Source organism: Catharus ustulatus, chromosome 7 (genome assembly GCF_009819885.2).
Source record: "Catharus ustulatus isolate bCatUst1 chromosome 7, bCatUst1.pri.v2, whole genome shotgun sequence".
NCBI lineage: Eukaryota > Metazoa > Chordata > Aves > Passeriformes > Turdidae > Catharus > Catharus ustulatus.
In genome coordinates, this window is record NC_046227.1 from 29,400,312 (window position 1) to 29,418,223 (window position 17,912).

The 17,912-nt window shown below is 43.5% G+C and overlaps 1 protein-coding gene across 2 annotated transcripts in view; it reads right to left on the reverse strand.

Moving 5' to 3' along the window:
• Window positions 1–9,936: 9,936 nt before the first annotated feature.
• The window catches only part of SNX4 (sorting nexin 4), a 32,532-nt gene continuing 24,556 nt past the window's right edge, over window positions 9,937–17,912 (reverse strand). For both annotated transcript variants that reach the window (XM_033064940.1, XM_033064939.1), the window contains exons 10-14: window positions 15,845–15,934; window positions 14,520–14,619; window positions 13,630–13,775; window positions 12,174–12,288; window positions 9,937–11,825 (exon numbers count right to left, since the gene is read on the reverse strand). In XM_033064940.1, coding sequence (XP_032920831.1) covers window positions 11,778–11,825; window positions 12,174–12,288; window positions 13,630–13,775; window positions 14,520–14,619; window positions 15,845–15,934 — 499 coding nt within the window. In that variant the 3' untranslated portion in view covers window positions 9,937–11,777. The remainder of the gene's footprint in view (window positions 11,826–12,173; window positions 12,289–13,629; window positions 13,776–14,519; window positions 14,620–15,844; window positions 15,935–17,912) is intronic.

Here is a 17,912-nt window from a genome sequence, read left to right on the forward strand (position 1 = left end):
ACTGCCAATGTCCTGCCCAGGGGATGAGCAGAGGAGACAGAGCCCTGGGAATGTGCAGCTCTGGGGGCAGCACAGCCACCACTGGTGCCCCTTGTGCCCGCCTGCCTGACCCCTGGGCACAGAGACCCCCAGCAACCAGGCACAGCCTTTGCCACAGCTCTACCAGCCCTTCACCGTGTGAATTGCTCCAGCTGAATCCACCTCTCTTCTTTCCCTGCCTTGTGCCACAGACACTGAAAGCAGAGAAGGGAGGTGGCTGCCTACGTGTCCTCGTCTTTCTGCAGCGATTTCCAGCTCATCTACCCCTAACCTACATCTTGGCAGCCCAGCCCAGTGATACATCACAAATCATTTGCATCAAGCAGACCCACGGGTGTGTTGCTGTCAGTAGATGAGCTCCTTCCAAGTCTCAGGATTTATGGCTGCATCCAAACCACCAGTGCCACAGCCAGGATGGCACAGACTCACCCAGTTGACTCCTTCAGCTGCTCTGAGAAAAGACAGAAACATTAAGGATGAGCGAAAGACCATGTCACAAGGAAAAAGGACATAAATTATCAAATAAGGAGGAAAAAACCAAACAACCCCAAACCAAAGAAAGTAAGGCTTGACAGTAGCTGAGGTTACACATGAAGATGAAGGGAAGAAGCATCTCCCACTCAGCTGAAGAAAGTCAGCACAGAAGAGGCTGCAGGACAGCCTTGACTGCACACTCTCTGCCCTGGGGTGTTTTGTTTGTTTTTTTCTAAACAAGAGGTACAAGTCCAGGCTCTGCTCCTGAAGATCCTGTCAGAGATGGTGCCCAGCCAAATGGGAAATCCAAAAAGAGTGTCAGGGGAGCTAGAACAAAGTTTTGTATCTAGAGCCATGTATGATAAAAAAAACCTCAGATCAGTCTGCTCCAAACATTGAGGAAGTCTGGTTGGGGGTGGAAGCATGATGGCCAAGATCTGCCTCTTCTCTGACAGGTAAGCTATAAGCAAAGACATTATTTCTCTCATTTTAACTTTCCAGGTCCAGAAATGGAAATAGTTTCTCTCACAGACACTGTCCAGTAGGAAAAACTCAAGCTGAAGGATTTTGTTTTCATCATTACAGCAAAGACAATATATCAACTTGCAAGACAGGACCAACAGCAAGCGGCTTTTCTTAGGTTTTAGATGGCTCTTTAGGGTTTGTTGTTTTACATTTATGTCACAAACCAGTCTGCCTAGCAAGCAGTTCTTCCCTGGGAGTGCTGGCAAATAGCAGAAGTGGCTTCTCCTGCCCTCGTCCCCCACCACGCCGAGTGCAGCGTACCAGCTGTCATTTGCAAACACTTATCCCAGGGCAGTGACTGCCACTCGGGGGCCTGCGGCTTCCAGATTTCTTTCCACTCTCGAAATTCATGTCAAGTGGCCTGATTTGCAAAGAAAAGCCAAAGGCTGGCTAAGAAAGCCAAAGAAGCAGAAACCCTGAAACAATCGGTCCCCTTGTGAAAAGCACGCCTTAAATCTGTCTCTCTTTCTGGCTTGTTTCAGTCTGATTTGGACTGGGCTGGACGCGGAGGTCCTTGGCAGAGCGAGCCGAGCCGAGCCGAGCCGTGCCGGTCCCATCCCGGAGCGCTGGTGCCGAGATTTGGGGGAGCAATGAGCAGCGGCACCGAGCCCGCATTGCAAACCGGGCTGGGGCTGCAGCCGAGCCCGGCACGGACCCCCGAGCCCGCATTGCAAACCGGGCTGGGGCTGCAGCCGAGCCCGGCACGGACCCCCCGGCTGCTCGGGCTTGCACAAGAGCCACGGGCCCGGCAGTGACGCTGCGCCTCGGCTCCGGCAGGAGCAGGCGAGCACAGGTACGGGCAGGATTTATTTTTCCTGTTGAAACACATTCGTCTGCAGATTAGCGGCGGCTCGGCGCGCAGGGAGCCCGGATACCACCGCTGAGTCTTCCCTGCCAGCCCGCAGCCAGAAGCAAACAACACCCAGCTCTCCAGCCAGCACCTGGCTCCTCTGGGATTATTGTCCTGTGCTCCGAGCAGGTAAACCCAGGTGCTGGAGGGACACTAACCCGCAAACTATTTTTTTCCAAGTAGAGAGAAAAAACAACACCTCTAAGACAGGAGTTCCTTTTCCTAGAGAACAGCAAATCTAGTGTTTCTGGACCAAATCCAAGGAGGCTCTGTAAAATTCCCACTTTCTAATATGTAGCAACAAAAAGAGGCCAAAGCAAAAAGCAAACCCACAGAAATCCACTGCTGCCTCTGTTCCTTATTTAGGGTAGACTGCATCTGAAATCTAATTATCTTTCTGCAACTCCCTGTGCAGTCAAGGCAGACAGAGAGGGATCTCCAAGGAGCAATTCTTTTAACCTGCCTGAAACACCTACCTGGGGATGTGACCGACTCTCTCTCACACCCAGCACCCAGGGATGCTACGCTGAAATTACTCCAGATCCTGTCTGCTGAGACATGCAAGTCAGACTGAACTCTTACACTCAGCAGAGCAGCTTGTCCTTCCAAGTATTAGCTCTTCAAACACCTGGAAGTGAAGGAACATCTTGGGTGTGTGTTGACCCAAGGGACTACAACAATGGCACAATCAGCCTGCAAGAGGAGCCTGTTTCATGGTTTGTGCTTTATTTCCCCTTCTTTCCACAGATTATGGCAATCTACTAACTGGATTTAGAGTTCCCATAGAGCCACAGAACAGTTTGTTTCTCCATTCATTGGATCCAGAAATGTCCCTGTTCAGGGTCAGCTGTGAGACATGAAAAGGATATTCCAGTGGGGGAAGTGCACCCTTGCCTGCTGCTGTGTTCCACATCACTGTCCTGAGCAGGAGAGCTTCCTCCAAAGTGAATCCTGGTCATCTTGCTACAAAAAAATCAGTGCTTTGGAAGACAAGCATTGATGCAGCGTTTGTAGAATTCCTGGACAAGCCAGCCAGAGAGGAATTGCCACTTGCTCTGTAAGGACGATGGGGAAATAAGGAAAAGTCACAGCTGGGGACATGGTTCATATCAAAGATAAGCAAGAGTCTAGTCTCTGCAGTCCTTAGAGACAAAAGGACAAAGCACTGTTGGCTGGAGACAGAGGAGGAAAGGACAGAAATACAAATGGTGAGATGAGAAGCATCACTGACAGTGGGTGCTCAACCCAATCTGAAAGGCAATCCATGCTGCCTGAGAGCTCTTCAGCCACTGCAAAAAACCACAAATTTCTGGATAACAGAAGAATGTCCTTCAAGGGACACAGTTCTTGCCTCTCTAGAGCCAATACATAAAATGTAATCAAGCTTACATTTCCAGGGGCTGCTAATTATGGAGCCATCTGTAAAGACACAGCACCATCACAGTGCCTGGGAGTGTTGGTGAGCACTTAGAGGACTCTGCACAACATGAAGGAGCAGAAATCTCAGCAACATTTACTGAGACCCTTTCCATCCTTACCAAAGGATAGGAAGAACAGAAAGAAATCATGGATGCAATTGAATTTTAGGTGAGAGATAAAGGTTTTGTGGCACCTTCTTCCAGTGGGAAGGCTTATGTACTTGTGTACTGTGGATGGCCACAGTAGGAGCCACCCCAATTTTCTGAGCATCAGGCTCATGCAGACTAAATAAGTTTGAAGGGATTGAACAAGCATGAAAAGAGGCTGAATGGGAACAGTTGTGGAGCTGGACTGTCCAGAAAAAAAGCAATGAAGGAAATGGAACAGCCTGAACAATACCACAGAATGGGTAACATATAAAATCAACAGTTATGACACATTTGCAGGCACAAACTTAGCAATAGCTGGTGGAAAGATTCACATGCCAAAGCATCACCACCAATGGAAAGGTAGGTGACAAGAGAGGAAAGGTTCACCCTCTGGCAAAGATGTCAGGAACCACTTTTGAACCCACAACCCTGTGGACCTGCTCATGCAGCTCAGCCAGCCCAGGACACCCAAAATTGCCACCTCATCCCACACAGGCCACTCTAACCTGAGGCACCAACTCTCAGCTCTGTTGCTCAAGACCAGAGCTCCTGCATCCCACATGTTGTTCCTCAGATGGAAAAAGTAACTCCAACCCAGCTGCTGACCATGGCAGATTCATCTGAAAGTCAGCCCTGGAGGCCAAATTTATAAACTTTTCCACCAGATGAGAGTGTGTTTGCCAAATACAACCTTACCCAAACCTCCAGCTGGGCTTGCAGAGCTCTGGTTTCTTTCCCCTGATTATCTCCAACCCTGCTCCTATTAGCAGCTAATTTCCCCTCTACATCCTTATCTGCCTGCTCAAAGAGGGATGTTGCAACACCGAGGTTACTAGCTCCCAAAAGTAGGGTCCTACAGCTGCTCACCACCCTCTGCTCCCCAGAAACCAGACATATCCTATCAACACCCCCAAACCAGGAACCTGCTGCCCTGTGACCCTCTGCTCCCCAGAAACCAGACATATCCTGTCAGCACCCCCAAACCAGGAACCTGCTGCCCTGTGACCCTCTGCTCCCCAGAAACCAGACATATCCTGTCAGCACCCCCAAACCAGGAGCCTGCTGCCCTGTGACCCTCCAGGAGCATCTCCATCAGACCCAGCAGCTCCCCAGTCCCTGTGTGTTTGCTGGGAATCTCCAGCACCCCAGTGCCAAAGCCATCCTGCTCCAGCAACTGGACACAGGGGGAAAGGAAAAACATTTCCTGGATTGAGTCAATAATTCCCCAGGACCATCTGCCAAGGACCAGCATGGAGGCATCTGTGCTGCCGCTCACACATTTGCTGGCAAACATCACTTTATTTTACTTATCATCATCACCTTCATTTAACTCCAGCCCAGGAAGCTCCACAGTGGATGTCAACACGAGAGAGAAAAAGGAAATGTTTTCAAATTGAAAAGTAACGTGAAACCCAGCAAACACTAAATTGCCTTGTAATTGAAATCATTATATTTGTTGGTAGGAAACAGAAAAAGCCCAGCTAAGCACTATGTATTTAGCATTTTAAAGCTAAAAATAGCAGTAACTACATCAGCAGGGAGAAGGAGTTTTAACAGAAAATGAATGATCACCAGCAATTTCTTCTGGATATTTTAAGTGCCCTGAAATTGAAAAAGGCAACACATGTTCAAATCCCTGCCCAGACTTACAGGACAAATATAAAGTAAAGTATAAGGTAGAAGGGAGGAATGCTAAAGCCAGCCATAAAGAGAAATTAGTGGTTAGGGAAAGATCAATTACCTATAAGGAAGCATGATGTACTTTGGGAAGATTCAGCACTGAGAAATATTTCAGATTTTGAAAGGAGGATTCCTGATCTCCTCTAACAGTTTGGCTACTCCTAGCTCACAAATGAGTCCACTCCATCTGTGAATATTCCTGACACTTTATGTGGTTCAAAGGTTAATTCCTCACTTTCATTCTGAGATGTCAGAGTCAAACTTCAGCAACAGCACAGAGCTATAATGTAATAATGTGTTAAACCACACAAGAATTTGCTTTTCACTTCATTTAGGAGGATGCTAAAACCAAATCATGTGCATGCTCTTCTTCAACCACAGATGTGCCTTAACTCCATCACAAGGGATATTTCTTCCTGAGACACACCCAGGGTGCAGCACCAGACATTAGCTGCTTAAGTTAATGCCTGTATCTCCAGTTCCATGTAGCTTTTTCTCAAGCTTATGGAAGTCTCAACATCTGAATCATGGATGTTGATTTTCAACAGCTCTTGGATTTCAGGAGAGATTCTGCAAGTCTAAAAGAAGGCTGATATTTTGTCTGTTTATAGAAGTGTACAACTACAGAGACTGAATTACTATAGGTCTGTCAGTCTGAAACTAATCCCTAGGAAAAGAATAGTTGATACAGAGCTAAAAGAGATTAATGCCAATCAACAGGTCCACAAAAAACAAATCTTGTCAAATTAATTCTCATTTTAAGAGATTACAGTTTCCTTGATGGAGCAATAGCATTAATGCAGCAATCCACCACATTGCAGCTCTCCTCACTCCGGTTGGGCCAGTCCTGCCCTGAATCAGAAAGACAGCCCAGCATTCCTTAAAATAAACGAAAATCTGGTCAAAGCCTTCAGGATGCAACTGGAAATGGGAACTCTTGAGGGAAGCAAGGTCCTGCTGTGTTCTCCCATTGACTCTGTGCTGGTCAGAGTCTTCACTGACAGCCTGGGCAGTGAGAACATTACTGAGACCACGGGTGAGATGGAGCTGGGAAGGATCAGGGAGCCTCTGGAAGGAGGCTGTGCTGCTGGGAAGCAGTGATGAATCACCTGAGGGAAGCCAGGAGCAGGTCAGTGGCAGGCCCTGCACAGCTCCAGGCAACCCCAGCCACTCTGAACAGAGCAGGAACGCCAGAGCTAGCTCAGAATGAGCAGGATGACCGGCGGGGATAACACAATCCATGGCAGAGGACAGGGAATGTCACACAGGAGTGGGAATGCTGCCAAGGCTGTTGCAACACCCACTCCAGGTTGGCAAAGGCAGGTGAGAGGGATGCACAGCTGTTATGTGGCCTAGGAAGGATCTTGCTGCAGCACAAGGAGACCACAGCTCTTCCCTGCTGCCCTCGGAGCATCCAGTGCCTGTGGGGCCATCAGAGGTGAGCAGGCAGAGCCACCAGCACTGCACTTGGAATCTAATCAAAACAAAGGAGACTGGAAATAAAGTCTATCCTTTTGGCCCCAGGAACAGCCATCATGAGGCTTGGCTCTCTGTCACCAGAGAGCACACACTTCAGAAAAACCTAGTTCAAAGCAGCACTGGGGCAGGGTGACTTTGCCATCTCTTACACAGGACTGCAGCTTGCACAAGTGGCCACAGATCATTCCTTCTGACGGTGCAGCTGGAACCACATCCAAGCAGTTATTAAAAATAAATAAATAAAAACACTGCTAGCTCAGAAACCTCCAACTCACAGCAGTGTTTTGTGCAGTGCAAAAGGCACCCAAGCTGCAAAGTGTAATACTCTGTATTATTAACAGCAACCTACAGCAGGACACAAACTCAGCACTAAAACCTGCTCCAGATTACCCATCCCTTTGCATTTAGGGTTCAGTTACACCACGGCTGTTGCATTGCCCTCGTCCCTCTGCAGGGCAGCAGGGCAGAAGGTGCCTTGACCTCCCTCGCAGCTGGATCCCGGATCCCCAGCCCTGTGAGATCCTGCTGCAGACCCACCAGAGGGCGGTCGGGGTTGCCTTTTCCCTCCAACTCCATCATTTTCCACCTCTGTGTCCTGGGGAGCCTCCCCACAACGTCACTTTTATCTCCTGTGGCCACTTACAGCTGCTTTCTGAAGAGAATGGAATTGGTGTTATCACATGTCACAGATATCTACAGATAGCAGAACATGTTTGCTACAGAAGAAGTTATTTATTAATTGTAGTCTCTAGCTTGTTGGGACAGGCTCTTTTAGAGCTGCATCAGACAGCAGGCCCCAGATTCCATGGTTGGTTATGCTGGTATTTATAGGGTTGGGGTGTCCACAAAGTTTATGCTGAGTTTTTGAAGACTGAAGTTTCTTCTGCTGTTTTATTTATTCAGAAAGGTGAAAACTAGCATATTAAATATAGATACAAAACATCAGACAAAATCAAATCTTTCCTTCTGAGCTATGTCACACCATTATCAGCTTCAAGACCACAGTCATTTCTACCAGTTTCAGTCAGAGGTTATCATTATACTACCATTAGTACTACATAGCTTTGACAGCTCTTGAAACATCCTTACCTTCCTGCTTTCGTCTTCCTCACTCTGTCTTCTCCAAAACAAGAAGCACACAGAGCTGCTTTTCCCTTTTCCTGCAGAGCCCAGCCTGCAGGTGCAGAAGCTTTCCATCTGTTCTCCTCTGCAGTTCCACCACTCATCCCATCTCTGCTGTCCTTCCCTGCCTCATCTCTTTACCTCCTCACCCTCTTGTGCCTCTCCTCAAAACCTGTCTGCCCTCATGTGCAGCTTTACCCCATCCTTACCTGTCCAGGCACGGCACCATCTCTCCTTACCTCCAAATACTTTGTACTTCCACTGTCTGAAGCTGTTTTCCTCCAAAATAACCCAAAATCCTTCCCAATTTGCCTTTGTTTAATGTTTTAGATTTGTTCTACAACCGGTCACAGCAAAAGATTCTTGTTGAAGCAAACACAGCAACACCCTATCACCAGGAAGCATCAGAACACAGCAGCCAGAACTTGATATTCCCCAGACTACCCGTGGCAGTGCTATCGTGTAGGGGACACAGGTGACCTGCCTTTTCAGCTGAGGGACAACCCAGCCCCTGTCACTCAAGAGAAACACCTCTGCTCACAGCTGCAGTGAGCACCCTGCCCGCCCCAGGGGCTGCCCATAGAGGGAAGCAGCTCACAGCACTTTCTGTCCTGCACTGCAGGGTTCTCTCAGATCAGAGTGATCTTTAGATGTTCCTGTCCCAGAAAACACAGCTCTGCTGGGGAAGCAGGTGGGAGCCCACCAGGCAGGAGCAGACATGGACTCATGGCAGCAGCAAAGGGATTGCTTGCTTGCAAAGGTGACTGCTTTTACATTGTGCTTGGATTTTACACCAAGGCCTGTGCTCCAAGTTTCCCAGCTCCCATTCCACTCACTTCCTCTCTTCGCCTTCTTTCTAGAACAGCCTGTGTGGGGATTTTCATTACACGTTGTGCTCCTCACAGAGCTCTGCAGGCAAACACAAAACAGAGGCACAAGGAAATGTGGATTAGAGCCCTGCCCTGCTTTGTGTGACAAGCACAGGGAATTAAGACAATTTCCTTCTGTGTCACCCTTTAGGCAACATTAGAAAGTGTTTCTCAGTTTTTGAACCGAGATGAACAAAGGAGAGAGAGTGATACAGGAAGATATCCTGAGCTGCAGAGCTCTGGGACTGCAGCCTTGCTCTGCTGGCTCTGCTGTGTGCTTGGCCACAGCCAACACTTTCCTCTGGCTCACCTGCACAAGGCAAGCTCCTCAGCGAGGCTCGAGCTCCAAGATTTGCTCTGTGCCTGCCAAGGTAGTCCCTGCACACAGCTGCCAGGTTAATGCTGCTTGGGCTGATGTGCCAGATACTGAAATAATACATTTAAAAAAAAGAGAGTTCATAAAACTCTATCTTTCCATTGCAGTTGGCTCTGTCACCCCTGCTACATTTCAGGAACAGACAACAGTAGCAACTAAAATGCACTGACAAGGTCCAGCTAGTAATGGGGAAGGTCAGAGATAGCATGAGCAGTGATAATCCACCCAGCAAAGCTTCCTGGGACAGAAGCAGCAGGATCAGCAGATCAGATGATCCAAGGAGGTAAACATTTTCACATAACAAGCATTTTATAGAGATTAAGTTAAAATGTTCTTCCTATCTGCTACAATTTTCAAGACACCAATTTTTGATGTTTACTGGATAAGTGGCAAAGTGGAATGAGTTACAGGGGTTAAATCCACACTGTAAATGGAAAAATGCACACTTTGCAAGTGCACATCTGTCACGTGGACTATGCTGCCCATATGGAAACAGCCATTAACTGGCTGGTTTCACCTTAAAAAGTTGAAAAGCTAAAAGATGAGGAGAAACCTTCACAGTTTGCTATGATCCCAAACTACACAAACCACTTGCAATACTTTCCTGGAAAGACAGAAGTAAAAGAAATAAAATTATTGTGAATTACCCTTGATTTGCCTTTCACATAATTTCTGTCAAATAATGCAAAATCTTTCCAGAAGCATCTTCACTTAACTAGAAGGAGACATAAATGAAATTCAGGCAGCTGAATTGTAGCAAGCATCTAATTTTGGCCTTAGTACAATGTTCCTGCCTAAAGGGGAAGCTGTGCACAATTCACCAAATTTTAAACTCCAATTTGGAGATCACTTGAGAGTCAAGATGGACAAGAACCACTTTCAAGAAATCAAGCAGCAGTTTTCAGAACAGGAAAGAGAGTTTTTTGACAAAAAAATAAACCAACATAACAAAAATATCAAAGAGCAATTTTATTTATCTTATTTGGCACAAAACTTACAAGAACTGTTTTGTTCCCTTCTTAAATTTTAGTACAACTAGCAAGGAAGAAAAAGGCATACTAGTACATTTAATGAGCTGTACAGCAGGTGACACGTGGAAGGAGGCACCAGAAAGATCTACCAAAAATCAAAGTGCATGAAAAATACCTACTCTGAGCGCCTCATGGTATTGTGTTAAGGCACCACTCTTTTAGAAGGTTGACTGAATACATCAAGTGTGCAACTTCCTGGTTTGGAATGTGAGAGTCCTTCGGCCTGTATCGGAACCGGATACTGCAACCTCTGAATGGAACAAAGTTTCTCCTTGTAGATGTTAAAGGAAGAGACCTCTGTGCCCATCATCATCTCTCAGCCAGGCATGTCACTGTCAAATGCTTTGAAAAAGCCAATACAGGTTATCAGAGTACCAGCACTTTACTTCAGAGTTTTAAGCTGTAGTGTGCACCAGACCTATGCATTCTTTACAACAGTTTTATAGAAAAGAAAGGTTGAAGAGACAAAAGTAACATGGGACATACCAGTAAGTACATTTAGATAGTTTTATCAAAAGAACATTCAAGCTGGAGTATCTCTTAAAAAAAAAAATCTGAATAGTGTTATAATCCAAAATAATTAAATACACTTTTCAACAGATTATTGCAAAGCTTCCTTCAGGACTAGCAAACAAGTCTGACAAATTCCACAAGACTTCAGGAACTTCCAGTAAGGATGTAGACAAAGCCCAATATTAGACAGTGGTAAGAGATTTTAATAATTGGAAACATTTAATGCAAATCCTGTAACTGCAAATCATGTTTTACAGGTGTGTATATACATACACACGTACACATACACTCACACACACTGAAACATCATTACAAGGGCCAAACAGACACCTTGGTTCATTGTGGGTTCTGCACATCACTGCTCTGAAGTATGACAGAAGCTGCACCAGGTTTATTATTTCAGCACCTTCATTAAGAACTATTTGTTTAAGAACCAAACCACTTCAGTTACAGGTGCCACAGGCCAGAATCACACCAAGTGTAAACAGGTTCCAAATAACCAGAGAGAAGTTGCATCTGCTTCTTACCAGCTTTGACTTTGGTTTTTCTGCTCAGCTGGATCACCAGTCTCCTTTACTTACAGGAAGAAGTTTAATAAGAAATCAATGCCCGTATCAAAACTGAAGTGGGAACCAGTAAATGCAGAATAGTTATCAAACCACTGTACAACACCTCTACTGTAGAGAGTTTCAAACATCTCAGGAGTTTGAGACTGCTTAACCTGAACTCTGGAAAAACATATTTCTCTATGGACATGCAAAGGTATTTAAATATGAACTCTAGGCATTACAATATTTCATTTTTTGTTCTCTTATGGTGTAGACCTTGAGAACACAACTATGTGCCCCTTTATAAAACCAAATCACCCTTGAGCATTAAAAATTCTTAACAGCAAGGGTTGGAAAGAAGGGCATCTGGAAGTGATCTACACATTACAGAGCATGGTGCTTCACAAGTCTCTGAACAGTTTAGTTCATACTTTCTGGGATAATTTTCCCAATACCTTTGTCCCAATACAGAGCTGTAGTTTTCAGTAACTCTTTTACCCCTGCATTATTTGCTACCACATATAAAACATGCCACAGAAGTGGCAGTCAGGGCTAAACATTTAACAACATGTCCTTTTCATCCTTTATTAACAATTACATTTATTTCATGATTTGTATGAAAGTCATGTAGCAATATAACATTGGTGTTATACACTGTGCTTCCATTCTCTGGCACTTGGAGGAGGAACTCATTTCCAGGCAGTCACATCTTGCTGAAGCATTCCTTTGCATTTGTCCAAACCTGAATTCCCTTTTAAAAGAACAGTTAATAATCAATAGGTGGGATTATACTCTATTTGCAAACCTCATGCACAACTTTCCTCAACAGAAGACTCTACAAAGAAGTTCCACAGAACTTCACAGAAGGAAGAGACCACACTGAAATTGGACCACACTGCCTATTTTATATATATATATCTATATGTATCTCAACATGAACATGTCACTGAGTTCAAGTAGGATGGAGTATGTGGGAGGTTTTATGGTAATGACTTCCAATCTTCTGTGACTGCCATGTTCCCAGTTACTGACAGTCTGCATCTGCCCCCCTGCTGACAGGACAAACACACTGAGCCAGCCTTTCCCAAGCCACACTTACCTTTTTGCACATGCTAATCTGCATTACAGCATAGCTTATAAGTGCCTCCTTCAAATCGTGATTCTTCTGCTCTTTAAACCGCTCTATGTCAGCCCAGGCACTTTTCACAAAGTCTCTGGAATTTAAAGTAATGATTTCTGTTAGTAAGTGTTTTACATGTTCCATCCTCAGTTCTGGACACTCAGCAGAGAACTGTGTACAACAGAGTCCTTCAGTCAGTAAATCAAGTCCTGCAAGTATTATGCATCCCTCAGTGTCCTCATTTTACAACTGGCACCCCTAACTAATTTTCCACCTTCTTTTTAAGGTTTTTAACCTAGAGTTTTATAGGATACATTAGGATGTTTTTTTGGTTTGATGTTTTTTTCCCAGGAAGCATCACTGCCACAGAACCAGCATAAGTCAGAATATACTTTTCCCTTCAGATTCTGTTGGGGTAACTAATTATCTTTATGCCAACATTCAGCACACAACACTGCATGTTTCTTTTTCAATTGTCAAGTCAGAATCTCCACCTCTTCAGCATGAAAACTCCCTTGTTTGTCAGGATGTGAGACAGTGAAGTACAATAAACATTTACAATGCAAATTCACTTCAGAAATTAATTTTGTTGGTTTGCTGATGTGTAGTCAGGTCTCCTTAACTAAAATGGAGGCATGTATCTGTAATTCATACTTTCATTTGTGCTGGACTAGCATTCACTCGAAAATTGCTTCCAGAGCTACAAAAGCACATCTCCAACACATCTGCCAAAATTATTAAGATATTGCATTTACTGAGTGTCTTGTTGTTTTGAACTGTTCATGACCCAGTCTTATCTTTCCAGTTCTAATGCTAACATATGAGGAGATAGCACGTTTGCCCCTTGTGTTATATGACAGACATGCTTTGACAATATCATATTGCTTTAAGAACATCAGTTCCAATTTTTCATTTTTAAATACCTGAAGAAAATTTCATTAGAGCACCAAGAAGCAGTTACCCAAACACAACTCCCCAGACCTTCTAATCTCTTTCAAACAGGACTTAGGTGTTCCCTATATGAGAAGTTGCAGAATATGGGCTCAGCACCCTTACACATAAACCAACCTAAATACTGTATTTGAAGCAAATCAGCCTTTGACTCTCAGCCTATTCAGCTGCAGACCTCCAAGCCCACCTGCCAAATATATTACTAGTGGAACATAAAAGCATGCAAGTCAGCTATTAGAGTGGGCTCAGCAACTGGGAAAGTCATCAGGTTTTACATAAGCCATACACTCGGACCAGAAGCTAACTGCATGTACTGCACTTTATTTCACAACTTGCAGCTGACAGGAGCTTTTATAGACAGCTCATAAACACCAAGAATATATTAAAAACACTTATAAAATGCAAACACCTTCAAGAGCATCCAGTCAAGGACTTTTGTTAAGACAAGCCCTGAGTTTTCTTTGAAACAGTCAAGTCCATTTACCTGCCCTCCAGATTTTTAGACTTCAGCTGCTCTTCTCCTTCCTGTATCTGCTCTTCTAGAACCTTTATCTTGGCTTCCCTCTGCTCAGGGGTTTCTTGCCCAAAGAGCTTGCTGGTCATTCCCTTCAGGGAGAAGGTTCTCACAGTCTACAAAAAATAATGATACTCTAGGTTTGGCTTGTCCTGAGCTCAGCCACAGGATTTTAGGTGACTTTTATTGGCATTTGTGCTCACTATTTCGCTGATTTTTTGCTTTATTTTCCATTATATTAATTGATAAGTAGCTCTGGTGACTCAGGTTAGACTAAGAAAAGTGAGGAGGAAGTAATTTAATGTTCAAACACTTTAAGGCTGACAAGGGTAAACCTTCAGAGCAGCCTTCCTAGTGAAATAGGAAAGAAACTAAGAGAAACAAAAGCTATGAAGACATTCCATAAAGAATATCAATAAATCCAAGAGCATCATTACAAATTCTAAAACTGCCAGTTACCATTTTCAGATAATATTTTAGGTAATGTTATCTCCCATATAAAATGGGTAACACAACATATCAGTAACACCCACTTTTCAAAAGGCAAAGAAAGTCTTTCAGAACTCCCAACATTTTCATCTTTAGGATAAAGTTGTCTATAGATGGAGTGTTATCCTGCTCCAGTCATATTTACTGCAACCCTTTACTTGCTCAGTATTCAATAAAAGAAGTTTGGCACAAACAGCTTATGTCACCAAGTTACTTTAAACCTCACATGTCTCCAGCTCATATGATACCACTTCTCAAAAGCAGCAGCCAGCATGCTGGTGCCATTTAAATATCATTCTAAGTAACTTGGCTCAAGTAAAAAATAAATTCAGAAAGAGGCATCTTGGAGAAGAAAGTGGAAAAAGACTCACTCCTGTTGCCAGCTCCTCACACTGCTGTTTCTTAGATGTTAAGTCCTGTGCAGCCATTTCCAAATCATATTGCATTAGTTCATGCTTCCTGCAAACTGCCCTGAAAAGTAAGGAAAGATCTGTCACAAAATAATTTGTTTTGCTACATTTCCCTCCATTTACACTTTACAAATAGCATCATGTTTTTATTACTAATTATTCTCTAATTATTCATCTAGCCTAAATTCAACAGACTGAATAACTGCAAATGCTGTAGTTAGGCAGGTTTGGATCAAAGTATAAACAAAGTTCTTAACAGCATTCTGTTTCTCTTTTTAGACTCATTTCAAGATACACTCAGCAACACAAGCCCTACCACCTACTTAAGGACCCCACTGTAAAACAGTTTAATTCAAAACACATTACAGAAATATCACAGCTTTGACAAAAGATACCTGGAGATGGTACCTGTCACAGCAGCAATCTATCAATCAATCATAAAATTAATCACATTTTCTTTCTTAAACAATGAAACAAGAAGCAGCCTCCAGACTCATACAGTGCCTTTCATTTGGAAAAGAGGAGTTTCCTCTGACCACCTGCAGTAACTCCCAGTCCTGTGTGGGCTGATGATGCTACATCCGTACTCCACAGCTGGATGCACATTTGTGTCCCAGGAGAGGCTGCCAGTGCTCCAGGTTCCCACACAGCAGCCCTCGCACTCGCCAACCCAATTCTCTGCTGGACCTCTCCAAGAGATTCAGAGCCAACCCTTGCAAAGCACAACAGCTTTAAGCACAGCATTAAAGCATTTTGCCTTTGTGTCCATGCTTGTTAGGGGTGACTGTTTGACAAAAATTAATGTAAAACAAAACAAAATGTTGGTATTTAAATACACAACAATGTGCAGCAAATGAAAGTTGTACTGGGCACTTTGAAAGTTCCTGGAATTTATTAATGGCTGTAGCAGCTCTGTTTGGTCTATCTCATTTGAAAGCATTTGGGGCACTATTACACCAAAAGCAGAGGAAACAGTGGAAGCAGAGGAATAAACAGCATTTTCTTCCATAGTATATAGATATATATACTAGATATATAGATATAGATATATAGATTTAAACATTTATCTTTTCTCTACTGATCAAATCAGTTCTAATTTGTATTGCCACTCACGTGGCAATCAAGTGCAAGTAAGTAGATTAAGAAACAAGAAAATGGAGACTTCACAACACTGGACTTTCCCCTTCTCAGAAAATACAAGAGGATACCAGACTAAACTAAATACCAACATCACATTAGAGAAAAGGATTACAGCTTCCTTTTGAGCTCTAGACTTCTGTACATACCGCAGTGCTTCTGCATAGAAGAGATATTCCTTCAGCTGATCTGCATAGTGCTCCTCCTCTTCCAGTATGTCATCAATAGAAGCTGCATATCTAGTGAAAAACAGCCACAGCTAAAGGTAAATCTGCTGATTAATTTAACCTTTAAGGATACACATCCAGTAACAAGGGAGAACACCAGTTTGACAGAAACATCCGTGACAAACAGCAAAGAAAACTTACAAAAAGGGTTTTTGCTTTGTTTTTAATTAAACTCTGAATCAGCTAATGTCAACATTCCCGTGGGCCTGCTTTTTTGGTTGTTACTACAATTAATCTTTTGACAAGTACAAAACCCCTATCATAAGTCTCCTGCTGAAGATAAGACAGCTTTTCTCACAGGAAAAAAAAATTATTTATTCCTTTTCTTTAATGGACAGTCAATAGGCAGCACCAACACAAAAAAAAAAAACATTGTGCAAAAGCAATCCTTCAAGGCCTAAAGCATTAACGGCCAGAAATGTGAACACCACACCTTCTGAGAAGCAGAGATAGCTTTCATGGTTTGTGATTCAGCCTGAATACAAGAAAACTCACAGGGATGCCCTGAACACCACAACATTAAGTCCCTTCAGCTTCTTCAAAATCTATAGCTTTATCTGCTGTAATTCACAGCAACAGGAAGTTTAACCCCCCTTTTAGGGAGAAACCTGAACTACAAGGACTTGGACCAAATCTGCAGCTCTCACATTCAAGCAAGTGTTTTGGTATTTAGACTGAGGTCTTCTGCAAATGGCAAAAAGCACTTTATTTTTCAAGTTGATACTGCTTATTTGATAGTATTTAGTGTGTTCTTGCTAACCTAGGTGACTGTCCTGGACAATTTGCAGGGACAGGCTTACAGCTAAGAGGTAACTGCACATCTCACTTGGTACAGCCAGAGAAATCAGATTGCTCTGTAGGCTGGCACTCAGGGCACGTGCCACTGGAGATAACCAGGATGAATGAGATCCCACACAAATACCTTCATCTATTCTGCTAACTCAGTCTGGATTCTCAGCAATGTGGCAATCTCTCACACATCTGCAGGCTCTCTGAAGTGAGCATATGTCCATTCTTCTCTAGCAACCAGTACAATGTGACCCAAATGCTAATTATAGCACCTCTTGGCTTTCAAGATTTTACAAAATCTTTTTCCTTCTATGCCTCTCCAGTAATTGGCTCTGTGGAAGAAGTGGCAGAGTCTCAAGCTGTAAGGGAACCAGTAATATGAATTTGGGAAGTTTGCAAGTATGATGAGTTGTTTTGATGCTCTGTGAAATCAAAGACATGGCACATCCAGGAAAAGCCTACCAAGACTCTTGGTGATGAATAAATATAACATATGAAGTGGCCAGCAACAGCAGACCAGTTTAAGTAGAAAGGATTAAAGAACAGGAAAAACAAGAATTCATATTATGAATCAAAGAAAGGAGTAAGTCAAAACTGTCAAAAAATACACTTGTTCTGAAAAAATCCTGCAGCCACACAGGTCATAAATGGCTTACCCTATTTTAGGTTCTGCAGTGCAATAATTTTAGTACAGTGGTTAGATTTCTCAGGGCAGCAGATGGACCACATTTCATTTTCAAGTAAGATCTAAGTTTAGAGCAGTGCTAGAGCTCATCTGTGGCAGATCAACTCTCAGAAAAGAACCTCAAAAACAAACAACCAAAAATCTCAACAAACAAAATCCTACCTTACCTTGACAGGTTTTCATAATAAGTTTGATTTGAGGGGGGAAAAATGTAATAAGACAAGTTACATTTCTGACTGCCCAAACTAGAGAAAGTGTTAAGGAGAAACACTGCAGTAAGCTCTAAAGGTACCTGCCATGGTCTCACTTTTTGTGTAAGCTGCCAACCCTTGCTTTAGTTTAGACTGGTTCAATATATAATGACAGTCTAGCTGATACAGAGATAAAGGGTCACTCATTAATGGAATAAAGGACAGAAGTCAAAGGTCTGGCATTTTTTTATTTCATCTTTTAAATGCTAGTTAGAGCCATTTACTCTAACTTACTCAGCATACTCTGTCTCTTTAGCAAGCCTCA